At 26.4% G+C, this 27,699-nt stretch overlaps 2 protein-coding genes across 4 annotated transcripts in view; both read left to right on the top strand.

Annotated features, from left to right (window-relative positions):
- Positions 1-20,380, top strand: part of LOC117166992 (BCL2/adenovirus E1B 19 kDa protein-interacting protein 3) — a 66,133-nt gene extending 45,753 nt beyond the window's left edge. The window contains exons 4-6 of the mRNA XM_033351519.1: positions 14,304-14,377; positions 16,555-16,710; positions 18,762-20,380. Coding sequence (XP_033207410.1) covers positions 14,304-14,377; positions 16,555-16,710; positions 18,762-18,813 — 282 coding nt within the window. The 3' untranslated portion in view covers positions 18,814-20,380. The remainder of the gene's footprint in view (positions 1-14,303; positions 14,378-16,554; positions 16,711-18,761) is intronic.
- A 4,031-nt stretch (positions 20,381-24,411) lies between these two features.
- Positions 24,412-27,699, top strand: part of LOC117167035 (dolichyl-diphosphooligosaccharide--protein glycosyltransferase subunit STT3A) — a 30,581-nt gene continuing 27,293 nt past the window's right edge. The window contains exons 1-3 of one of the 3 annotated variants that reach the window (XM_033351595.1): positions 24,412-24,520; positions 25,183-25,305; positions 25,391-25,558. In XM_033351595.1, the coding sequence (XP_033207486.1) occupies positions 25,209-25,305; positions 25,391-25,558 (265 nt within the window). In that variant the 5' untranslated portion in view covers positions 24,412-24,520; positions 25,183-25,208. Of the gene's footprint in view, positions 24,521-25,156; positions 25,306-25,390; positions 25,559-27,699 lie in introns of all 3 variants that reach the window. The other 2 variants (XM_033351596.1, XM_033351597.1) reach the window with 2 other exon arrangements.

Here is a 27,699-nt window from a genome sequence, read left to right as displayed (position 1 = left end):
CCGGAAAATGGCCCATAAATTCTGCCACTTATAATTTAATGTTTTAGAAAGCAAGCGTTTCCTTATTTTATCATATGAAAGTAAGTACCTTCTCGGTATTAAATTTATTTATTAGGTATTTCAAACGCTTTCGAATTAAAGCTTTAAAAAAATTCAGTTTGGCGTAAAATAAATGAATATTTGTCTGTGGTATTTTGTTTCAAATCGTATTTAAATGTATTTAAAACAAAAAATTTGCTACTTAGATTTCTTTCTAGTTTCATTAGATTTTCGAAAATTTCAAAAAATTTAATCAGTAGGTTTTTTAAAAATCGAATGCTTGTGTTCTTAAATATTTAAAAATACTTGAAATCACTCCTATACCAAAACGAAAACACATTCGAATTTGAAAGAAATTAGATACTGGAGCAACCGAAATTTAAAATTTGTTAATCGCTTAAATTTCCAGCTTTTTAAAAATGTCTGTATTTAAGTGTGATATTATTGGAAATTGAAAGTTTTATTAGAAAATTTTGACTTGTGAATATTTAAGGAAATTCATTGAAGATTTTAGCGAAACAAAAAACTAGTTGGATAGACCTGTAACTTCTGAAATCAAATAGAATAATTTAAATTGCAATAATAGGTCAAAATATGAATAAGTTTACCAAATTTTTATCTAAAAATATAGAAATGGTGTCTGGATACCCCAAAAATTTGAGCAAGTTCTGAAATTCCAATTTTGTATCAATTCTTAGTTTATTGAATGATATTAGAAAAGTCTTATTTAAAAATTCTGTTCACAATTGGATTAAAATTACTTTGTTGAAATTATGATATAGAAACTAAAATTTTCCATCAGTAAAGAATTTCAATTGCGAGGAGTAATGCATTTTAGTCCCAAGGAGTGTTATAAATCCAAATAAATAAAAATAAATTCCTAAAATTCATATGGTTTAAAAATTTGTCGGCACAAATCTTCATAAATTTTACTTATTTTATTACTTTAAGAACTTAAAAAATGCATTTTTAAAGAAGAAACTGGCTCAATTTTCGGTTTTAAATATACGTTTAAGTTTATATACATTTACGTTTTATAAGATCTGTTGCTATTGACACTCTTAGTCGAAAATATTTTCATCGACTTCTACTTTCTCGGGCAGACTAGCTGTTACACAACCGGCTCGTCTTTGCGATCCGGATTATGGCTCGGTCTTCTTATTTCTTCTAAGTTTTGTTTGACATAGGAAAACCTGTTTTCGGCAACATAAAAAAAAAGTAAATAGTAGGTAGCTCTTTCCAGTTATCAAGATACAAGTACGTGTAAGAATGCAACTTACTGGTACATCGAAAGACACTAATAAATACAATATTAAATCAAATACCTATTGAATTAAGAAAAAAAAACTTAAGGATTTGTTTCAACTTTAGCTTTCGTAGGATTATACGAGATGATAATTAAGGACTGATGCCTTCAGAGTTTTCTCACCGCAACTATTAACGTAAGCTGGGTTATATGTTTTAGTATTTTATGCGTGGGGTCAAAAATCAAATATTTAGAATTTCTATCATCACAAAAATATGTATTGAAGGAAAATTTGGGGAAACGAATATGTATTTGTAAATGGACGAACAGTTCTTGTATCTTTCCTGATAAATATAAACTAATGGGCATTTTCAAATCTTTATCATTTTATGTAATAATTTGAAAAAGCGACACCTGTTTATTCGATACTTGGTTTGTATTATTTCTTGGTCATTGAATACACACATATTATGCAAGAGAAATATCAGCATTGTAAATTTAAATGTACACTGTTGTGTTCCATAACAATTTTTTAATTTGTTAGGGAAATTGTTGGATTTTGATGTATAAATAAAAATTGAACCATTATTAATTTGAAACCATTTAAAAAGTGTTGATATTTGTCGATCATTTTTTAATGTTTCTTTCTTGAAATTGTTTAAGATGATATAATTTTGAACCTTTACAAATTTATGAATTTATTTGTCAATTTAGAGCATTGCAAATAATAGTGTTGATTTATATTTTCAACCAGAAGTCTGTGAACTGTTCAGTTTATAAAAATAAAAATTACTGCAGTTTGATGTAATTTAATTTAATTAATTTACCTGTCACTCTGTAATTCAGATTTGATTACTTTAAATAAGAACATTTTCTGCCTCAAGAATTCGAAGTTTTATAATTTCATTGACCGTGAAAAATGGTTGTGAACCAGGAAGAAGCTGTAAAATCTAAAATATTTTTGTTTTAAATTTGTTTAATGCTGGATCCTTACAAGTTCTTTGAAACAAATGAATTAAATTAGTAAACACTCACAATAGCGCATTTTAGGGACTTCTGTTTCCAAGAATGCGAAACTTTATTGTTAACATAAAATATGCGGATGAGTGCCAACTCTTCAAAAAAAAATTCCGGTTTTCTCTACAGTTTTCTCTGCATGAGAGAAATGATGCTGGCAACAAGAAACGTTTAGTTATTATTAGTATCACTGTTGTATTAATTTTTTATTTGCAAAAAGTAGCATCGAGTCATCATATGAGGTATCTGGTTCACTAATCGGTGTTGATATAGCTCAGTGTGTTTAGAAAAGTTGAGCATCAACTTTGGCTATAATATTGTTGTATAAATACATAAATGTTGTCAAAATAAGCGCACGTGGAGTTCTGCACGTGTAGGCGTAATTGACATGAATGGTCTAGGATACTTTTACCCGTGCTACTTTAAACATAATTATTTTCAATCCGAGTTTCAATCTCAAGATGTAAAATTGCAACATGAGAATTCTCCCCTTATGATGTAAAATTGAAAAAAAAAATTTCGATTTGTAAACATCTAGCGTCGGATATTGAGAGTTAAGTCGGAAATGCGTAAATGAAGACAAGACGTGCTGCTTACTTCCAGTTTAAGTTCATCATTCATATCTTTTTAAATCTTTATCAAATCTTTTGATATCTTCTGCAATCCCAAAAAGATTCCTTCAAGTCTTTGTAAAATCTTTGAAATCTTTGATATTTTTTAAATTCTTTTGGAATATTTTGCTTCATCATAGAGGAAGTTTTGCAATGATAATAATGTCGAACTCTTTTGAAAATTCCTTAATTAAAAAGTGTCTACTACAATGTTCTATGGAATGGTCCGTATGCGTGTGTATGTAGGTTTGTGGATGTCACACTTTTTTTAGCGAAGTACAGACAATTTGAAGATGGTTGCAGATAAATTGATGAATTTGGAGGAAGTATTTTCACCACTTGATTTTTCAAAATTGACTAAACTGACTTAACATAATTAAAAGTTGATACAAGAATATAAAAGGTTCTTTGTACAATCTTACTTTGATTAACCAACTGAAGCATTGCATAAACGAAGTGTCGACTGTCTAGTCTAGGCAAATCGAAAATGTCGCTACAACATAAATTCAAAAATGTTTTCTAGCTATATTTTTTCTATGATTTAAATTTAAAAGAATCGGTAATTTTTCCTCTATGAGGAATCAAAAATACATTTGCTAAGAAGAAACAAAGTGCTTATAAATGAGCACCATTCAATATTATAATTGGTTAAATTTAACATTTGTTGGAAATCTTCGTTGTTTGTTTTGAATTCATTTGAAATCTTTTCGTTATATAATTATTAGCCTTTAAAATTGATCGATTTTTAATTGTGTGAATGCGAGTCCCAAGTTTTAATTTTTTCAATTTGCAATATTTAGCAGTTGGGCATTTTTAAGTCGAAAACGTTTAAAATGTGTTAAATTCAAATTCAAATATTAAAAAATGAACAGTTTCATATTTAATTGGTACAGTCTCAAATTTAGAGCCTTAATTGATGAGTCATTCCAAGCCTAAAGTGATCAAAATAAATGTTCCTGAAGTTGAAAATTAATGTAAATTAGAAACTTCTTTCATTTGAAAATAATGCAAGTGGAAAAGTTTACCAGAAGCAAGAAATATTTTTAACGCAGATTTGGAATCCTTCAAGCTGATTAAAAAAATTCTTTTATTTTCAAGTTTGTTTTGATAGTAAAAACAATAGTTGAAAATTAATACAAATATGTATTCTATATTCATTAACAAGTTATTACTTTAGTCACTCATATTAGTGTTATGCTAATGCTTTTTTTCATTATCATTAAAATTTTTATTAATCTTTTTGCAGACTTTTTTCTAAATTCCATGCCTGCTGTCTAGAGAAATTTGAAAGTTTATTCTGTCATTGGGAAACCCTTTACAATATTTACACTACGTAATCGAGTGAGTATGCCGCTTAGAAAACGCGTCGTAGTTATTCTCTGACCTATCCGAGGGTCGTTATGGGTCACGCTATGTAGTGTTCGATCATCAATTCTTAATTTAGAAAGACTGTCTCATCTCTGATAGTAAAAGTAGGAAAAAAATTAGGATGCCCTTAAAAGGAAAGGGGCAAATATTTTTAGAGCATAAAAAATTGTTGACACTGTTTTTTGTTTGTTTTTTTTTGTGCTAGAGGTAGATTTTTCGAGGATTCTTTAAAGCATTTTTGTTTTATAACTGCTAGGGAAAGTCAGATATTTTTGGAAACTTAAATAGTTATTAGATTAACAATAATTTTTTCAGCAGTTTTTTTTATGTAAGATATTAAAATTTTTTTAAATCTACCCCTGTGGAATAAAAATTCTGGTAAAACTCATGCCATTTTGTCCATCCTTAGCCATGGGTTTAATTAAACTTTAATTAATTTTAATAAATTGAAAGTTACTTCATTTACCGGCATTTTTTTTAAATTCACCTCGACATGAAATGATATATCGAGTTTATTTTGGAAAGTTAATAGAGAGCACTAAGGAACGTTTGTGTGGTCCAAATTTTTGAGAATTACAAACATTCCATAAATAATTGTTATCTAAGTTAGAAAATTTAGGACCATAAAATACTGTTCTTTAGTGCATATAATTTAATTTCTGAAATGTCCACAACATTTAAATTGGAAAAATTCAATATTTAAAATGGAAAAGTTTGAAAAATGTAGACGTTGAAGACGCTGAGATTTCATCTTTCTTCGATCATATGAAAAATTCGAATCTAATTTCAAACAAACTATTTTCAATTGAGACTTCTGTATTAATTTGAACACTTAATTCTGACGTTGAAATTTTTTAATGTTTATGAATAAGCTGATTTAACATATTTGCAAAAGTGCCCAACAAAATTTAATTGTGCATAAATAAAAATATTTCACAAATTTTTTTGACATTTTCTTCATGCGGTATTTCTCACAACCAAAGTAAAAAATTAAATTGAATAAAAGTGCTTACTTCACTAATTTAAAAATGTTGAGACTAATTCAAAAGTTGCATATTTGAAACTTGGACAACTTTTACACTGAATGAAATGGAAATTTTTTCTTCAATATGTTCCGTTCTCAAAATGTTTAACTTTCAAGTTCTTTAAAGTCAATTAATACACACAAACAAATTGTTTCAGGAAATACTTGTTTTAGGGAAAAGAGCACGTAAAGTAAGACTTTTTCCGTGAGCCTTGGACAATTGATATTTTTTTAATGCGATAACTTCCTGAAAAATTCTGAATTAAAATTTTTTCAAAGTTAGGTGCCCTGAAATTGGGAGTATTTTAACGAGAAATTTTGAAAAACAAAATGGTTTTGATGACTACTAAGTATGTAATTATTTTCTTTGGTAGCATACGAAAGATTTATTACCATTCTTGAAGAAGAAGAAATGCTTGGCATTTTTGTTGACATTCAATTTGGTTTATAATTTATAGTTCAAACAGAAAAATACTGGAAAATTAAATGAACAGAACTACAATATATTTAAAACAATTATTTTTGTATCCCCTAACTTACTTATTTATTAATATCTTCGTCTTTAAAAATTTTATATATGATTTATTTATAATAATAATCGTCCAAATAAATTATGCTGCAAATACCTGTTTTAAAGATTTTTCAAAAACGTTGGTTTGTTTCCAACGATATTTTTGTGGCGAGACTAAAGATAAATGTCGTTAGTTTAGCTATACATCTTTTTTCCGTGCGATAAAACCATTTTAAAAGAGGAAATTTCCATGAAATTAAAAAATCTGCCTATCTTTAAATCGTAGTGTCTGGTCTGTCTAAAAATATTATCAGACGTGGGTTCAATAGTCTTCGACCAAATTCTTTTAAAACGATTATTTACTGTTGCCAAAGCCAGCGTGCCAAAAGTCATCTCTTTTGTTTCTATCACTTTGTTAGTTCAAGTTGATATTCTTTGGTTGAAATGTGCGCCGACATTGGTGCAAAAACACTCGAGGCATGGCAGTTCGTCGAATACTCAATTTAACGTGACATTAAGCAAGTGTTCAAAAACCTGAGATAAAAAAAAGGATTCAAACTTGTTAGAAACGTCTGCATATATATTTGTATATGATTAACTAAAAACAATTGCTTTGATTTTATCAAGAAAAAGTCTCTAAAAATATGAATAATTACAAAAATATGTCTCGAAAATCTATCAATCATTGTTGTGACAAACCTGTTCGTTTTTTCATTACTTGCAATTTTTTACATCTTTAATTTGCAATTTTGAGAATGAACTCTTATGAAAAATTATAGAACACCTACGAATTGGGAAACATTTGGGCTTTTTTATAAATACTCTTGTGCGGTTAAATTAAAAATTAAAAATTGCCCTAATAAATGTTTAAAAACATTATAAATACCTTATGTTACTGATTTTTGCTAGACATTAGTATTTTTTTCAAATAATTTTAATATAAAATCAAAAGGATTTTGAATTTTCAAAAATTTTAGATTACGTTAGCTTGTTACGTTATGTTACATCCCCAATGGGTACTTTTAATACTGAATCATTAGATTTTTTTAGAATTAAACATCAAAATATTTTCAACAATTTATGTTTTCTGGTTTGGTTAGCGTTTTTTACTCGAAATTGACATTTTTAATAATAAATCATTCGATTTTAAAGGTTTATCGGTTTTTCACAATTTTAGGTTACGTTAGCGTTTTACATCAAAAACTGTTGAACCATTTCAAGTTATATTGACGGTTTTCACTGGAAATTGTTTCCTTTAAACAAGAATCATTAGATATTGAAGAGTATTTACAATTCTGTACAATTTTTTGTGAAGTTATATTATGTTAATATTTTGCGTCAGCATTTATTCGTACTTAAAAAAAAAAAATTAGTGGATTTCAAGTAATATTTACAATTTTGCAAAAACTTTAGGTTATGTTTGTGTAATTCACCAAAGATTGGTATTTTGAAACAAAAATCATAAGGTTACTGAATGATTGCTGTTTTTATTAGTAGAAGTAATTTGTTGTTATGTCAAGAATCCATAAGAGTCACGAAGAAGATACGATCGGGGCCAATAGAATGAATATATAAATATAAATATATTCTTCGCTGATCGTATTCGTAGAGCGTAGGCAAGAGCCCTTAAGCTAATATAGATTATATACTAGGACTCTAAAACAAATGGTCCAATATGTAAAATTCGTATAACAAATATCGCAAGTTTCTGAAGTTTATACACCGAGCTTGAGTTAAGAAGACATAAGATGCCCGCAGGATGCTGAAAGATGGGAGCCCTAAAATCTGCATAGGCTGGGCAAATGATAAGGAGATGATAAAGATCCTCCCGTACTCAAAGGTCTCACGGTTGCGAATAGGATAGATCCTTGCGGAGTCGAAAATAAATCTTTGGATGCCATGACCAATTGATTATAGCACCTCTGTTGGAACCAGAGTCTAAACTGGGCGATCAAGTTAGAGATATAAAAGGGCATTCTGACTGTCAAATAGGGCTGTATATCTGGAAACAAATTTATGTGGGGAAAAACTTTTAAGCTGTTAGATTCAAGATATTTATAAAAATCAGAACGCCTGAAGTAGTCAGCAACATTCAAAAGAATTTGCTCTGTTTTGCTTTAGACTTTCAGAATTTAAGTTAGGCCAGAGATGTTCTGAATTTACAGATCGAAAAAAATTCTTTATCTGAAATAGGCAGAAAAAGCGCACTTTATAAGCCCGCGGAGCGGCAGTAAAATGACACTTTATTGTACTGCGACGACCGGCACGTAAAGTGACAGCGAGGAAGAAGAAGTGAAGGAGAGGTGAAAGAAAAGTGAAAGAAAAGAATGTTTTTCCTCCTAACTTTTCCTTTCCATTATTATTTCAATCAATTTTATATTTCTTGAGCATAAAAATTCCACTTTATCAATTAAAATTATTTTTCATAAAAAGAGTACCACCTTGTTGATTAGAGCGAAAAATGGAGTATTTTATGGATCAGGAGTGGGAATACAAAAATTTGTATTTATGCGACCACATAATTTGCTCTTACATCATAGATAACTATCGATATCAGTTAATACCATTTTTTTATACATTATCTCGCTCGTAAATTTTAGGCGGTTAAACTCTGATGTGCGTTATTAAATCCAATTTTTTCCGTCAAAATTTTATTCCAATAAGGTTTAATTTTGTTTTTAATAATTGTCATTGCAGCTCGTATTGCAAAAATACAGATAATTTTGATCTCTTTTTTCGGGTAAAAGGAACAATAACAGATAGGTAGCAAACCATATTCTAATACTTATGTTGCATACAAGATAGATTTAGCAGATACATATTAATGAGCAGTAGTGTTTTCAATATAAAAAAACTGCAGAAGAATGTAAATAAAAAATTACGTCAGTGCCTACGTCTATTGAATTGCACAAAGATCTGATATGAGTGTAATTAAAGCTTAATGTTAAGAAGTGTATGATATAGCTTCTTTTTACTAAGGAGAGAAAGTGCACTGGCGTAAGCTTATAATTATTGTAAAAAAAACTACTTTAATATAATGAAATTCGTTTTACTGGTTGCAGTAACTCCGCACTTATTTTTCATATCTACACTAACAACTATACAAGATTTTTAATGTATTGCTTTTAATACTTGCATTTTTTTTAATTCTAAATTTTTAATTCCTTGAAAACAATATTAAAAAAAACGTCAATGCACTATATTTTTGATTGTTAGTGATGCTCTTGGTACGATCGCAGGATCACCTTGATAATATTTTTCTTACTCTTAACATTAGTCATGCACGATAAGAACTTCCAATGTTCTTTGTTTATCGCTAGCATGCGTTTGTTGTTGAACAAGCGTCGCAAAGAAATTTCAATTTTATCATTTATCTTAACAATTTTCCATAAGGACAATACTAGTTTATTGATTCAGTGACTTAAAAAGGTTCTTTCCTTATTATTGTTCTTTTGTTGATTTAAAATTAACCAACTGTTTATCATTCAAATGAGGAACACCGAAAAATTTAGCAACATTCGGTGCACCTAGATAAACTTAGTTTATAAATATATTTTATGAGCTTATTCACCTTTAGATTTCTTCAGGTTGGCTTAGTTCGCTTGACTGCCGAGAAGTTTCGTTAAAATCAAATTAAAATTGTAAATTATGCAATCATAATTTTAAAACTTGAGATTCCTTGTTTTAATACATAATTCGCAGTTAAAAATTCATTGCGAATGGTAATTGTGCTTTATCTCGAGCCTTACCTTCATATAACTGTATAACTGTAGGTGTGTTTTTAATGAGAATTCCTAAAATAAAAACCAACCAAATAGAGTTAAACGGAATCATCTGATTAATAAATAAAAAAATATGTATGATAAAATCTACTTTTCCCCTTTTTAAAGAATTATTTTTCCTTTGTTTTCAAGAAATCTCTTTAGTTGAAAATTGAACTATAGTGTAGAAAATTCATTTTTTTAGTAGAAAATTAATCTCCTTGTTTGAAAATTCATCCTTTTTGGTTGAAAATGCAAATTGTTTCGTTGAAAATTAAAGTTTGAGGATTTAACTACGTTGTTGAAAATTTGTCTTTTGTTTTGTTAAATTCAATTTTTTTTGTAATAAAATATTTTTTAGTTGAAAGAACTTGTACTAGCTTTACAGTTAAACCATTTAAAAAAATTATTTTTATTGTTAAATATTCGTCATTTTTGTTAAAAGTTTATAATTTCGGATTAAACATTGAACTGTTTTTTTTTTAGAAAATTCGTATTTTTATTTGAAAGTTCAACAATTTGATAGAAAGTAACATTATTTGGTTGAAAATTCAATTGTTTCATTAAAAATTAAACTATTTTTATGAAAGATAGACTATGGGGTAAAACATGACACATTGTTAAAAATCTATTATTTTTATAGATTCCTTTCGTTCAAAATGTATTTATTTGTTTTTTGGCTAAAAATTAATTTGTTATCTGAAAATTTAATTAATCCATTCGTTGATAAGTTAAATAAGTTAAACAGTTTATCGTTGGTAAGTTCCCAATTCAATTATTTGTTAGAAAATTCGCGTATTTTGTTGAAAATTGGTATTTTTTAATGACATTCAATTGTTTATTTTTTTTAATTAAAATCTTCTTTGGTTGAAAAATGAACTGCTAGCTTTATAGTTACACTTATTTTTGAATTATTTTTGTTGTTAAAGTTGCGTCATTTCAGTCGAAAATTTATAATTTCGGATTGAAAATGTAACTGTTCTTCAGAAAACTCGTCTTTTTGGCTTTAAAATTCAACAATTTGATAGAAAATTATGCTATTTGGCAGTTTGAAAATGCAACTGCTTAGTTAAAAGTTGAACCACTTTGTTAAAAATTAATAATTTTTTGTAGATTCATCTCTTTGATTGAAAATTCAATTTATTTTAAATTCTTTGTTTTGCTATAATTTAATTTTTTGATTTAAAAATATAACGATTCTACTCGTTGATAAGTTAAATAAGTTATGTTTGATCAATCAAAAATGAGTACAATTAAGTGTTAATTATTATTTTTAATGAAAATTAATTTTTTTAAATGAAAATTTTACGATTCCATTTTTGGTTCAAAAAGTGCCTTTTTCGTTTTCGTCTCTTGTGCTAGAGATTTAAACTATTTGGCAGTCAATGCAACTGTTAGATTAAAAAATAGTTTTTTATTATTGAGAATTCGTCCTTTTGGGTTGAAAATTCATATGTTTTGTTATACATTTTCTTTAGTTGAAAATTCCACTATTTTCTTGAAAATGCTATATATTTCGACTTGAAATCCTTGGAATTGAAAGTGTTTCATAATTGAACTCAATATTGTATTTACATTTCTTTTATTTCAAAAAAATGTTTCCTCCTTTTTTGGTGATACATCGCCCTATCGTCAAAAATAGCTTCATGCAAAAGATCTCGCCAAAGATTACGAATTTGATCTCACATTTGCAATCATTTCCTATGAATAATTAATGAGTAATCAACTTGTTAAAAGAAATTATCAATTCGCTTCTAACGAGATTGAATCGGTATTAGATACATTCACGGACTAAGTGATTGAACAAGCTTGACTTGTATAAATCGGACAATGAAGAAGATACGTTCCTTCTTTTCTATCAATTAGAATGTGTCAATGGCTATTGATAAGAGACTCCTTTGTTGTAGGACGCGAGTTTTTTATCCGAGGAACAATCAATCCTTTTCCCATTGTGTAACGAAAAATCGAGAAATTTTTTATAATTCAGTAAATATGTCAAGTCGCAAAACCTTCTTTAAATTCTATTACCACCATAAATCTTATCGTTTGCCTGCATTTAGAATTTATCAATATGAAGAAAGGAATCTGCGCATTTCGTCTTTAACAAAATATTGTGAATGCGGTGGTTTATTGACAAAATTTTCCGGACGATAATTACGATTAATTGCTAATTGGTGATAAGAGATATCAGTTGACTCATTTCTGTTTGATGCTCTTGCATTTTTCTGCAATCCAATTTAATGTACCGTGAAACGGGGTAAAGTCGCTCGTATAGGTCAAAGCTTCTGTCACCTAATTTGTATTAATTTAGATTTAAAAATTCAATATCAAATGATCTAAGGGAATAAATAAAAGATTTTCGCTTTTTTTTAATTAGTAGAGAGACTTTACCCTGTTTTACGGTATTAATGAAAAATTAGGTGTAAGGGAATTTTCGAGAAACTGAAGTTGAAGTTTAGCGGTAAGCTACAAAATAAGTAAGACGTTTTTCTCTGACCCCCCCCCCCCCCCGTACGATATCTTATGACCTTCTCCCCTTTTAATATGATTTTATAAACTTAGGGAATGAATAATCATATAAATACTGGTAATTAAATAAACGTGGAACCTTAATGAAATTAAATTTAAAAAAGAAAATGCGTTAATAAAAAGTAACTCTTAAAAATTTATAATTTTTTTATTTTATTATTTTTTTGACACAGATAATGTTGGGTTAAAAATGTTATTATTCGGTTGAAAATTCAATAATTTCGTAAAAAATTTGTCTTTTTGGTTTAAAAATTCACCTGTTATCGTAGCAATTTAATTTTTTATTGGTTAAAATGCAACTTTTCTTTGAAAATCAATCTTTTTGGGGGTATGATTCAGATATTTTGTTTAAAATTTGTCTTTTGTGGATGAATTCAACTCTTCTTGATTGAAAATAAAAATATTTTTTAGTTTCAAATACAACCACTATATTTTTCTTTGAGAATGCATCTATTTTAATAGAAATGTTAAATACTTAGTTGAAAATGGAACTATTTTGTTAAAAATTCTTTTTTTTATACAATTTTAGCTAGTTTGTGGAAAATTCTTTTTTTGTCATAGGTGACTGTTAATTTTTTAAATGAAAATTGAACTGTTCCAGGTTTGATTAAAAATGTACCTTGTTTAGTTTAAAATTCATCTATTTGTCGGAAAATTCATGTATTTTGTTGACGATCCATCTTCTGTGATTAAAAACAAATTTTTTCAACCGAAAATATAAATATTCCATTTTTGATTGAAAATTCATCTGTTTGGTCGAGAAATCAATTATTTGCTGGAAAAAATTTATTTTGTTGTTCGAAAATGCATCATTTAATTGAAAATTCATTTCATTGTTAAAATCGCGTCTTTTACTGAAAATTAGTTGTTTTTTTTTTAATTTAAAATTGATTCGTTTAACGAAAAATTTTAGTATTTCATTTACTGTTGAAAATGTATCTGTTTTAGTTGAAAATTACTTTTTTAATGACAATTTAACTTCTACTTTTGGTTAAAAATGAAGTTTTTTTTTAGTTGAAGATTCGTCATTTTAGTTCAAAATTAATTATTTCTTTTGAAAGTGTGATTATTTGGTTGAAAACTACGAATTGAACATTCATTTATTTTGTTTAAAATTCTGATTTTTTGGAGGGAAAATTTAATTAGTTTGGTAGAAAATTAATATTCCTGCATTGAAAATTCATATGAGTATTTTCTGGTTAAAAAATAAACGTTTTTGTAAAAATTTCGTCTTTTTGGCTCGAAAATTAAACTCTTTTGTTGAAAATTCTTCTTTTTGGTATGAAAATTAATCTGTTTTGATTAATGATTCATTATTTTGTTGATAATTGGTATTTTTTGGTTGAATTCAACTGCTTTCATTCGAAATATAACTATTGTGTGTAAAACTCCTTTTTTTATGTTAAAACTTTAATTGCTTTGAGTGCAAAATTAATTATTCTATTTCGATTCAAAATTTCTCTTTTTTAGTTGCAAACTCAACTATTTGTTTGAAAATTTAGGTAATTTATGGAAAATTTATCTCTGGTTGAAAGTTTAACTATGTTCTTGAAAATAAACTATTTTATTACAAATTCATCTATTTTCTTCAAGAATCAATCTCTCTAAGTTGTAATAATATCTTTCAAAGGTAAATACTTCATGTGAGGAAGTTTATTTATACCAGAACAAAAATTACAGGTCTGAGGGAAAATACGAAATTATTTAGAAAAAAATCAAGGAATTTTGAAACTAAGAGTATAGATAGAACTATAGACTCGAAAAAAATTTCCATTCGTGTTAGAATACTTATCGATTAAAAATTTTTAATTTGCCTCATTAAGATTATAATCAGATTACGATTGGTCAGATAAAATATTTAAAAATAATAATACTGCGATTCAAACAAATAGAGATTTATATTGAGAAATCCTGCCCTAAAATTGTATATGAAACTCAAGAAGTTTAAAATGGAAAATTTTTAAAATACCATGTATCAATTTCTCTATATTCTACTACTTTAATAAAATGCAATTTTTCGAATATTTAACACGTGATTGTGTAATCAACGTCATATCGTTACAAAACTTCAGACTTTCCAAAAGGAAACTTGTCGAATAGATGAAGTTTCCTTTTAAACAAAATAATCTTTAGATTGTGGCAGTTTCCTGTGACCTCATTTATTATCCACTTATGGCTGTATCTTACTTGGTTTCAGGATGGCGAATTGTTGGAAAAAAATAACGAGTGGATGTACGAGTGGAGTTCCAGGCCAGATCAAATGCCGCCAAAGTAAGAAAAATTAACCTTTCTTAAATAATTGAAGTAAGTAAAAGGAGACATTAAATATTTTAGGTCCTTTCCCATCCACAAAAACTGGGTGGAACGAAATTCTCGAAAATATTGCACTCATTGCTGTTGACTACCGGATTGACAATATACCGCGTGAATTAAACTTCAAGTGGCTGTTTTAATTTTTTCGAATTTTGCAAATTGTCATATATAGATAACGAATTTTAGATTGAAAAATTTATTTCTAAAATAAAATTCTTAATTTGTTTTAAAAATTGCAAAAGGATTCCGTTCATAACTGCACCATCAATTTAGTCAAGCAAACGTTGAAAATAACTAATTCTATTTTATGATACAAATTATTTCTAAATGTCTATAAACATTATTAATAAAAGAAAAAAAATTATTTATATTATTTTGTAATATCGGGAAATAATTTTGTTCTCACATTGTGCTATCAGACTATAATTTGGAAACTTTTAAGATAAGTAATTTTTTCCTTAAGATTCTAGGGAAAATTTTAAATAATTAAAAAGAAATTCAATTAATGAAAATATTTTAAAATATTTCAAATTTTTTCTAAAATTTCGGAAAAATTTAGAAGATTTCAAAGCAGGATTTTGTCATTTTTCAAGGTTCCAACATTTTATAAAGAAATCCCATAAATTTTAAGAGAATTTCGAAAAGTTTCAAGAATGTTTGAAAGTAATTTTTTCAATTTTGTAACATTTTTTCAAACTCTTATGAAAAAATCAGATTATTTTAAAAGATATTAAAAAGTTTTTAAAAAGTTCTAAAAAATGTATTTTTACTTAAATAAAAGTTTTTTGGAGGAAAATCCAACTACGTATGTATTTGGTTAAAAATTGAATGATTTCTTCAAATTCAATCTTCTTTTTTTTTTAATTGGTAAGAAACGACAGTAAGAAAAAATTCAATCACAAAAACTATTTTTTAAATTGTTTGCGGTATTTTAAAAACTATTTTGATGAAAAATAATGTTTTTTCATAAAACATGGCTGATAATATCATTTAAATTTTTTAAATCATAATTTTTTTCCAGAAACATGCTTTTTGGCACAATAACTATCTTAAATTTGAACTGATTTAATTGAACTAAATAAGAACATCCAACTCATTTTCATTGAAATTAAATTTTTATTAATTAAAATTTTAGTATTTGTTTGAAAATATCATTATTTTGTTGAAAATTGCATAATTTGTTTCCTGTTGCCCTTTTTGGTTAGAAATTTGTGTTCTTCAGTTAGAAATAAAAATATTTTGATAGAAAAGTCAACTAGTAGGTTAAAAATGATCTTTTATTGATGCAAATTCATATTTTCGTGTTTAAACCTCAACTGTTTTGTAGAAAAATGGTCTTTTAGTCTTAAAAATTGATATTTTTGGTGGAAAAATCATCAATTCAATTGAAAATTCTACTATTTATTTTTAAAAATGAACTTTTTTGTTGGCAATGATTATTGCCGGATTTAAAAATTTATCTTTGTTTGGTTATAAATTCGCCTTTTTGTGGAACTAAATTTAGTTGTAATTTGGTTTCTTTTTGACTGAAAAATCTTTTTTGGTTGAAATTTCGTCTCTTTTGCTAAAAAGTAATCTCCTTGGTTGAAAATTTATATTTTTTGGCGGAAAATTCAAGTACTTGGTTAATAGTTGAACGATACATTAAAATTTAATCATATTTAAGTAATTGGTAAAAAGTGAAAGTAAGAAAAAATTCAATTACAAAAACTATTAACAAAATATTTATTATTCGTACGTTATAAACGTTTTTTTTTTATAAAGCAAGACTGATAATATTATTTGAAATCTTAAAATAAAAGTAATCTTTTTTTTTCTATTACTTGATTTTTTGAAGAAAATGTACTTGAAAGAAAAAACTTCATATATTTGGATTAAGAAAATATTGTATCGTCCGTATTCCTTGCGATATTTTCTTGATTAAATGCTAATTTTTTCTTGTGATGCAAAAATGAATTTTTATGAATTTTTATTGCGTTTTTACATGAAAAACATGTTAATGTAACTCGTACAACATTTCACGTCCACAAGGTTTACAATCTAACGGGTTATCGATGAACTCACGCGTAACGATAATATAACTAAGACGTTGATGTGTGTATTTCGTCATTAATTTTTTTTTGGTCCTTTCATAGAGACTGGAAATTCAAACATCCCCTGAACATCACAAAAAGGAAAATGTACAGCATTAGAACAGCAAAAGTTGGCAAACAAGGACTGTTTTCAAAGGAAGTTCTGTACACTGTTTTCCTAACAAACTTCTTGTCTCTACTGATTGGAACTGGAGTTGGGTATGTTTTTTCTGAAAGATTTTTCTTGGAAATATTACTTTTGTTTATGAATATTATAAAATCACGTCAAATTGTATGAAATTTGATATTTCCTGAAATCCTTGAAAATTAAGTAAAATACCTTTGAATTTTGCAAAATAAGCTAAACCCTTATAGGTAATTAAAATCATCCGAATTTCTTAGTAAATTGTTCAAAACCACATGAACTTTCTTTTTTAATTTCTTCAAATCATTTCTAATCCTTAGAAATTCTTTGAAAATTTTCAAATCTCTTGAACTTGTCTTGACATAATTCAAAATGTCCTAAAATAATTCACGTCCTTTGAAATCTTTTGAAATCCCTTAAAAATTTGTAAATTTCATTACAATTTATCGAGAATTTTAAAAATTCCATGAAATCTTTTATATCATTTTGAATACAAATGATTTTTTACTTACTTTCAAATTATTTTACTAAAAATTATATTACTCCAAAAATTCTGGCATGGGTTGATACTATTTTGTAAAAAAAATTTTTAATGAGATGAAATGGGATATGCTTAAAGGTCCTCTATTTAATTTTTATCTTTTTTATTAATTTTTGGTTGTTTTTCCTTTGTTATTTAAAAATTGTCATTAAATTATTAACAATGATGCATAAAACGGATCATTTTATATATGTGCATTTTCAAGCCATTGAGAATCAGATTTTTTAAAAGTTGGTTTGAGTTGAAAAAATGGAAAATAAAAAAGTGTGTTTACTTTTATTTTTGAAATGACAAGTATTCCATGTTAAAAAAGTTTATAGAGTTTTTGGCTTTGGAACTTTTACGCTACTTGCAAATTGTTACATAATTATTAAAAATTGAAAGAACTTTAATGTAAAATGCCTACAAGTTTTGAAATTGTTTTCAAAAAGTGTATCATAGTAATGTTAAATAATAAAAATCAACTATTCACTTTTCTAAAGTTCTATACTATTTCCTTCGATTTATAAAACAAATTCTATGACTGATAATTGATTTTTAATTATTGTAGATCGAATCGATTTCAAATCGGACATGTGGGAACACTTAAGTCCTAGAATCTTTTGGCTGCTAAATATAAAAAGGCAGGGGTTTTGTGAAAATATGTTCTGTATATTTTCAAAAAAATCGACACCATTTTTTTAATTGTTATACTTTCTAAAATTTTCCAACGAATTTTAAAAGATGACCTCACTGGAATCTGGAAAGAAATGTTTTAAATTGCTTTAAACATCTTAATTAAGTTAAACCTTATGATGATTAAAAGAATGAATTGGTATTTTTTCGAAAAATCAAAATTCAAGCACGTAACTTCGCAGAACATTTTTTCCTAAATTGCTCAAATTATTTGAAATGAATGTCTATCGGAACAGAAAAACAGGAATTTATGAGAAACGCTAGGATTTTTTTATTAAATTATCAAACTTTTAACGTATAAACATTTTTGAAAATCTCACGAATCATACTATCTTCAAAATTATTACAATTAGAACGCTGACATTTTAGATGTTTTATATAATTGTTAAATTAAAAAAACTTCAATTTTATGGAATAATCAGAGGTTTTATCTTGAAATGTTTTAATTTTGTATTTTAAAACTATGATGTAGACTTCATTTAAAATGTTGAACGCTTCTGTTTATAATGGTTAAATTTTAAAATTTCAAATGTTCTCAAAAAAAACTGATTACTTTTTGAGGGATATAAAAATATTCTCTAATATTTGAAATGGTTTTGTGAATGCTTCAATTTGAAAATCTTAAATTCAGAATGCTTAGAATTTGGCTTGCGAGTTCAAAATGTTGCAACTTGCAAAAAGTAAAGAACATGAATAAGATGAGTTTTCAACCAAGAAGATTAATTTTCTACTAAAAAGATGAGCTTTCAACAAAAAGAGGTCCATTATCAACTAGAAAAAAAATCGATTTTCAACCAAAAGTTGAATGTTTAAGTCTTCAGCTCAAAAGATTAATTAAAATAATATTATCAAAATAGTTCACTGGAAACAAAAAAATGATTTATTGAATCAAAAATCTTTTGCTCTCAGAGTTTGGCTGACCAGGCGAGGACTTTTGATGGCTAGGGTGGCCATCAATTAAACTTCTGTCGATTAACTGCAAGACGAATTGTGATCAAAGCGAAGAAAAAGTGATCGCAAAAAGCTGGCTACGGGACGCAAGAAAGACTGATGTTGGAAGGCTAAAGAAGCACACACTTCTCATTATCCGATAAACATTTCTTACCTTCTACTTTGCAGTCAATGTACTTCTGAAAATAACGGCACGTTTCAAAAAGAACGCACACTACTAATTATTAAGAAGAAATAAAGGCTTTTTAAGATGGAAAAAGGGGGGAAAAAGAGGATCGACGTAAACTGTAGTTGATAACGCGAACCTGTCCATTTTATACCGTTTCTTATAATGCGCTTTTATCTGCGATAATCGTTAGAATAGCATGGATAGTATTTATCTCTGAATTTGCTGGATAGAGAGGAAGTGAGTGAATTGAGAGGAAATGATGGGAGAGAAAGTGAAGCTGTGATTGAAAAAGCAGCGGAGAGAGTAAAGGGTTAGGGCAAATTATATCAATTTGCTTTTTACAAGGATTAATCGTTAGTTTTTAACGACAAAAAATATCTACAAGCATAATCCTCGCGTAACCGAAATATTATCATATTACCCTCTTTTGTGTATGATCGAATGAAACTTCTGAACAGTCGCACTTATCCAGGAAATGCTTTCTTATCCATTTTGAATTTAAATATTTCAAATGGAAAGCAAAAGAAAAAACTTTTATGTTCCAGTGAGTTTATTTCTGATAAACTATCAACCCTGGGATAACTTTCAGAAATATGTATTTCCTAGTTTACTTTTTTTTTTACTTTTAGAGTAGGGCTGATTCGAAGTTAAAAAGTAGTTCTTTTATAACAAGAAACGTAGTTTTTACTGTTTTGAACGACAGAAATGTCAATACATATTCTACGTTAGATTAGAAAAAAAGATAATAAAATGTTGGACTAATATAACATAAAGTTTCCTCGCTGAACTGTCAAACTATTTTCTCTTTCATTAAATTACGGTTAGTGGTACAAACAAAGGGGTACAAAGAAAGTTCTTTGTTGAGTACTTATTATTTTGTTAAATAAGTGCTTAGTTAATTAATTTTTTTTCGAATTATGAAGCAACCAGTTGTCTGCTATTCTGCATGAGTATTGGATGTACCAATGATTAATTTGCTCAGATTAAAATTTTGGATAGAATTTATCAGAACGAAATTCTATCAGAGAATTTGAGAAAATGTACGATCTTTTGTTCTAAGGGATTAAATGACCTAGTCGATTTTGGCATGAATTTATTGTACATGCTATAGGAAAAAATCGGGAATTCGCTCTTTAAAAACTTGTTTTGTTTTGATTTGCATCCTCCGTGAAATATGATGCTCTTAATTCGTATCAGTCGATATTTATGCATTAAATTTGTAGTGGCATCGTTTATAATTTTATTCTTATTATTTTTAGTTCTTCCGTTAGTAATATACGGTGTTAAGGTATTTATATCGAATCTTTCACGAGGTACTGATGAATTCTTTATTTTTATCTCTGGATATGAGAAAGAATATGTTTCACAGGTTTGTAATTATTATCAAATAAAGCATTTTGTAAATTTATTATTGTATTTTTTACTGCAAATACTCCGTCCACTTTTTTTACCTAATCATTATTTCTTCCTCATAATTTCAGGTCTCGGATTCTCCGCATTATTTGCACTATTTGAAATTCTTTTTGAGTAATAACATAACTTTTTTTCTACTATTTTGAAAAAATTACACTAATTATTAATTATTTTATCACATTTGCCCACCATCTGAATGAATCACAACACCGGAAAATTGTCTCAGTGGCTGATCAGGGACTGTGTATACTTTTTTAATGAAAATAGTTTTGTAAAAAAATGTATAGTTTTTTCTAAAATTGTTAGTTTTTATAAGTTTTACCCACGTCTCCTATCTTACGTAATTTTTGCCGAATACTTTTTTTTCGTGGATTATTTAGGGATAAACAAAAAGTAACTTAGGCTTTCTTAGAAATTACTAAAGTAGTTCAACTTTTAAACAATTGGTTGAATATTCAGCGAAAAATATGAATAAGTTCTCAATGAAAAATATAATATCTGATATTTTAAGCAAGAAAAGATTTTCATTTTAAATAGTTGAATTGAAACAATAAGAACAAATTTTCAACAAAATAGTTGCATTCTTAATCGAAACAAATTCATTTTCAACCAATTAGTTACATTTTAAACCAAATAGACGAATTTTCAACTCAGAAGTTTAATTTTCTACCAGAAAATACGAATTTTCAACAAAATATATACATTTTAAAACAAATAATTGAATTTTCTACCAAAAACGATGCATTTTTAACAAATTACATTTTCAACTGAATAGAACAACCGATGTGACATTAGTTGAGATTTTATTTGATTAATTTGTAGCTGATAAAGTTTTCGTTTCTACAAATTTTTAACCAAATGGATAAATCTTTCAAAATTCATTTTTAAGAAAGAAAAACGAATTTTCTACAAATAAATTTCAATTTGTGTCAAAAAGTTGAATTTTCGACCCCAAAAAGACAACTTTCTACAAAACAGTTGAATTTTCTAAAAAAATGTTAATTTTCAATCAATTAGTTGAACTTTAGACAAAATATTATCTTCAGTTCGAAATCTTAATTTAAAAAAAAAAAACGAATTTTCAACTGAAACTGTAAGTTTCCAACCAAAAGAATCAACTTTTAAGAAAGTAGTTTAACTTTCGACCAATGACTTGAATTTTCTACGAAACCTGTAATATTTTATATTTCAACCACTCTATTGTATTGACAAGAACATAGTTCAGTTTTCAGCTAAATAAGTTCGTTTTTAAGTGAAAATAACCATTTTTTTTTAGAAAAATTAACTTTGAAGAAAGTAGTTTAATTTTGAACAAGGATTGGAATTTTCAGCAATAAAAAAGATAAGTTCTCAAACAAAAATATATTGGCTAATTTTGTAACTAAAAAAAAATTTTCATTTTAATTCAAATCCACCGAAGCAGATTAGTATTTAAAGAGACAGTTTCATTTTTAAACAAATGACGTAAATTTTATACAGAGACATAAATTTCCAAGCCAAGAAGATGAATGTTCAACAAAATACTTAAATCTTCAACCAAAAATAATTTATAATTTAAATCCTGATAAAATTTTAAAATATTTTCAAACAATGTAGATTTTTCAAAATCTCGAAATAAAATAAGTTTTTTAAAGAATTTTGAAACGTTTCAACTACAGAATCAAAACAAATTTTTCAAGATTCGTAGGAAATTTTCAAATGATTTTTCATTTACAAAAATGAGTTTCAAGAGAAAATGAAAAAAAGATTTCAAAACATTTCAAATGATTTCCTAAAATTTTGAAAAAGAATGAAGATCTCATAGCCATAATTTTCGGTTTTGCAAGATTATAATATTTTACAAAGTTTAAAAATGATTCAAAAATAATTGAAAGCATGAAAAAAGTTTTAAATAATCTTAAACAAAATGTGAATATTTGAATTTGATTTGTGAAAATATGAAGTTTTCGAACACAAAGTTTAGAAGGTTTTTGAGAATTCCGAAAGGTTTTAAGAGAATAAATATTTTCCTAAGATTTATAGGAAAATTGAACATGTTTTTTTAATTTAAAATTTTAATTTTAATAGAATATTCAGAAACATTTTAAAATTGTCAAAAAATAATTTGGCAGATTTTACGGCAATATTTTTAAATGTACATAATTTTTTTAATATATGAAAATCACTTATCAGTTTTTGTAAATTAGAAGGTTTAGAAGTTGATGCAGATTTTATTTTTATTTCAGGATAAATACTAATCAATTTAAAAGTTCATTAGAAGTTTTAGAAGTTTTGAAAAGATTAAAAATAATTTTAAAAGACTTTAGAAAATTTTTAACTAAACGTGGATCTTTGAAGATTTCGACAATTTTGAAAAAAAAATGAAAAGAGAATGAAAAAAAATGTTATGATTCTTGGAAAAATTTCAAATGATTTTTTTGTTTTAAAAATTAAAAATTTAGAAAAAGTTTCTAAGAACAAATTGAAGAAGATTTTACAAAATTTCTAATGATTCCTTAAAATTTAGAAGAAGAATTAATAAAATTGTGTAGCTAAAATCTTTATTTTGTTAATATTATATACCAAGCTTTCATTTTTTATTTTTAGCTTGGGACAGGTGCGTTACCAAACATTTTGAGTACTTTTTGATTTATAATTTCTAAACAAAATCATCTAAAATTTTGAAACTAATAAATTCTGCTTTTATATGAATACCGTTTTTATATATTTTTACACAAAAATTAATAATCAGACAAAATGTTACAAATATTTAAAATGTAACGTATAGCCCCGTGTAAAGAACTTCAAATGGATTTTTTTTTATTCCATACTATTTTTGTTTAATTTGTAAAATGTATTCGGTAAAGTAGTTTACTCATTGATATATTCAAATAAAATTAATCATCAGAGAAAATGTTAAAAATATTTTAAAAATAAAGTTTAGCTCCATGTAAAGAATTTTAAATTTATACTATATTTTTTAAATTTCAGGCTATTTTTTTTTAGATTGGCATAATGTGCTCGGTAACAGTGTCTCACCAATCTTGGGAACTTTATAAACTGCGCTTGCGTCGCGCCGATTTTGAATTATATAAATATTCAGATTTAATATTTACTATGAATAATGACTGATAAATGCCCAAATAGAATTTTTCTAATCCTAAAATAAGATTTCGAAGTGAAAAGATATAACAAATCCAATTTTAATGAAAAAGAGGTTATGAATTCTGAGTTCAATGAAATAAATCATTTTGGTTTGACCCAATGATTAATCTCGTCTCGGTCGAGTTTTAAAATTGAATTTTTGTTTTTTCCCGAGAATGTGACATAAAATAAAATCATTAAAATTATCAAAAATGAATCAAGAATAATTAATTACTGCACTGTTAAATGTTATATCATACCTTGTTTTGTTAGGCTGCAGAAGACCTGAATTACAATTACTAATTAATCATTGCATATGTATCATAAAATATATAATATTTAGGGATCGTCCACAAATTACGTAAGACGTTTTTCTTTTGTTTGAATAAAGACGAGCATAAAATCGCTGTGCAATTGAGGACACAACGATATAAACTAAAGAAAAACGTCTTACGTAATTTTTGGACGATCCCTTATACAAATAATCAAATCATATTTATGCTATTAAAATTAATATTTTTTGCTCAAAACTAAAACTTCTTATTACCTTTTTATTAACATTTTGAGACATTTAAAATGCTAAATTGAAGAAAAAAACCTTTCTTTCTGAATTTAGAATTAATAATGTTTTCTGCATGAAAATCGCATTATTTTTTGATACGTTACTACAAAATTCTAATTTAGGATTAAGATGCATTTTTTGGATGCATTTTCCAAACTTTATTTATCATAAATATCAAATTTGAATATGTATATAATTCAAAATTAGCGCGCTAACAGTGGCTTATCGGGTCGTCGGTGCGACGCACGCGCAATTAAAATAGTTCCCAAGATTGGGTACACTGCTCGGTACAGTAGTTTACCTGCTTATCAATATTGCATCGACAAAGTGAGGTTATGCGCACTTGACACTGTGGGGCTGGTTCGGCTGGTTGGAGAAACTTTCTTTAGATTGTAAACCCCTCAAGATTCGTAAATGATTTGGATTATTTAAATAAGTTTCTAAGAATTTGTAAGTACAAAAAAATGATTGATATCTTCTGAAATTTCCCGGCGCATCCAGAAATGGAATTTTTTGTAATTTAGTAAGAAAACTTTAATGTTTACCGGCCGGTTATTTTGTGTACGTGGTCAGGAAATTCTTTTTAATCTTCAATTTTTTGACATTTTTCTTCATAAAGTAATTTTTTTAGTCATTAAAAATTGTTTGGAACGCCTCTTTTTGATTATTATATTATCCACAGTTTTTGTGCTTTGCATTTATTGATTCTTCACACTTTATAACCTCTTATTATAGACAATAAATATGATAATGTTAATAATAATAGTGACCTATTTTATGAATTAATTTAGTTTTTATACAATAAAAAAAATTCAGCATATAATTATTAAGAATAATATAATAAATATGAAAGATACTAAACTTCGAAGAACGCATACACAATTTTTGGAGTTCAGTCCAGTACTTTTTTTATTGAATGGTGCTCCAAAATATCTACGATTAAAAATTACTGTTTACTCAAATTGTTATTAAAAGTCTTATTGGCAACTAATGATTATTACAAATTTATTTCACTCCAAAATTTCTAGTACAAGTTCATGTTGCTCCAAAATCTTCGGAATTTGTATTATAATTAGGATGTTTTAGGTATAATGAATTAAACATTATTAAAGGAAATCTTCTAGAGTTTTGCACCATCATGGGCGGTCTTTTAAAAGTAAAAGGGCTGCGCATGTCCGCTCAAAAACAGGAAACACTTTTGAAGTTAACAATCCTCTCCCTCGCAGCAGTTTTGTGTAATTATATATTTTATTTACTTGCAATAGTTACAATGATTCAAGATTTCAACTAACTATTTCAAGATATTTATTCCTTTTTTAGCATTTGCCACACGTTTATTCTCAGTATTGAGATTTGAAAGTGTCATCCATGAGTTTGATCCATACTTCAACTACAGAACGACCAAATTTCTGGTCGAAGAAGGCTTTTATAGCTTTTATAACTGGTTCGATGAAGGAGTTTGGTATCCTCTTGGCAGGATCATTGGCGGTAATTAAAAAAATATATTATTTCACATTTCAGAATGTCTGCATATTTTTCATTTTGTGAGTTTTTTAATACCTGTATAACATATTAAAATTTAAGAAATTAAATTCAGCATGAATCTCAATTCTTCTTTAATGTCCAAAATTTAAGTTTAATTACGAAATCTTTGGAAATTAAATTTAAAAAAAAGATATAATTGTGGCCGGTTAACTCAGGAAATCTGGAATTATATCGCGCGATATAATGCATTTGAAAATATCTTTCATTTCAACTTTTTTTTTAATGTTAGGCTGAATTGTTATTTTTTTTAAAGGATGAAATCATTCAGTTTATTATGCGTAATTTTAAAATCTTTAACTTTAAAAATGTTACATTTTTATTTTTCCTTTTCAAGCGTACATTTTCAATTTAAAGTCATCTGAGCGAAACCTAAATATTTTTATATACAATTTTTTCAAACCCAACTTACGTTCTGAATTAATAGGTTTTTACAATGATAAGAAAAGTTTATTAAAACATTATTCGCATTAATTTTAAATGTTTATTTATTATATCTGATGTAAACTTATGTAAATATACAATTTTTCACATTTGTTTTTAATACGAAATTATTATTATTTTTTAAAAATTGTCAATATTTAACAATAGAAGAAAATTGAAAATTTTGTTTCAAACAGCTGAAAATGGAGAAACTCAAAATCGAATTTTTAACTATTAAAAATTCATCGGTTAAAAATTAAATTTCCTTCAATTTTCAACAGTTGAAAATTCAAGAAATAAGCGAATTTTGTATCAGAAAAAATTGTTATAAATGTTATAATCACGTCATTTTATAATGAGGATTTAATAAATAAATATTTGAATCTTCCTCAGTATTCAACTGTTAAACATTAAATAAAATGGAATTTTTGACTGTAGATAAATTAAAAATTAATTTGAATTTTTAACAGTTGAAAATTCGATTTTCAATTTTCTCAAATTTCAACGGTTAAAAACAAAAATTGTCTTCCATTTTTATCTATTGAAAATTCAAGGAAAAAAAAGAATTTTGTATTAAAAAGAAATGTGAACATTTTTATATTTACCTAATTTTATAATGAGAATTTAATCAATGAATCTTTAAATGTTTTTCAATTTTCAACTATTGAAAAATAAATTTGAATCTTTAACTGTAGAAAAATTGAATTTTCATCAGTTATAATTCGATTTTTAATTTTAATTTTGTAGTAGAAACAAGTTTTAAAATTTAGACATTTTAATCATTATATAATGAGAATTTAATAAATAAACATTTTAATCTTCTTGAATTGCCAACTGTCGAAAATTGAAGAAAATTAAATTTTCAAGTGTTGAAATATTTCATTTTTAACAGATGAAAATTCGATTTTCAGTTTTCTTAATTTAAAACTCTTAAAAGCAAAATGTTTAATTTTATTTGGTTTTTAGCTATTGATGATTATTTAAATAATTTTACATGAGAATTAAATGAACATTTCAATCCATAACATTTTTTTAATCGCTTTTTTGTAAACGGGTTGCCACTTGAAAATGCAGACTCAAAATGGACCATTTTTATAGTTAAATATTTTACAACTACGCATTTTAAACTGAATGATTTTATAATTAAAAAAGTTTTAATTTATGAAAAAAATGGCAACTCTGATAATCTCCTTGTTAAATCAATTAAAAACTAAAAGCGTTTGAAATTAAACTATTTTGATGATAAATGTTTTAAATTGATCAACTATAAATATAGATTAAAAATATATTTATTATTAGTCTTATTCAATTTAAAATTCTATTAAAATATTGTTGTAGAGTAAAATATTCCATTTTAACCCGTTGAAGTTGAATTTTTCTAATTAAAAAGATAATTTTATTTTAACATTTAGAAATATTTTACTGAACATTTAAAGTTAGAAATTATAAGTCAAATATTAAAAACTGTGCAATTTTTTTAACTGAATTGTTTTTAAATAGCCTTGAATCCTAAACATTTGAGACTGTAAATTTAAACTGTTAACGTTACGATTTTAATTGTTTCGTTTTTAATTTGTAAGCATAAGTGTAGAATTTTGATGCATACATAATGATTAAATAGTTATTAATTTAGGATGTCTTAAAATTAAAATAACTTAACTTCT

The sequence above is a fragment of the Belonocnema kinseyi genome, chromosome 2 (genome assembly GCF_010883055.1).
Source record: "Belonocnema kinseyi isolate 2016_QV_RU_SX_M_011 chromosome 2, B_treatae_v1, whole genome shotgun sequence".
Taxonomy (NCBI): Eukaryota; Metazoa; Arthropoda; class Insecta; order Hymenoptera; family Cynipidae; genus Belonocnema; species Belonocnema kinseyi.
The sequence above is the reverse complement of the archived record's forward strand: the minus strand, read 5'-3'. Positions and strand labels throughout refer to the sequence as shown.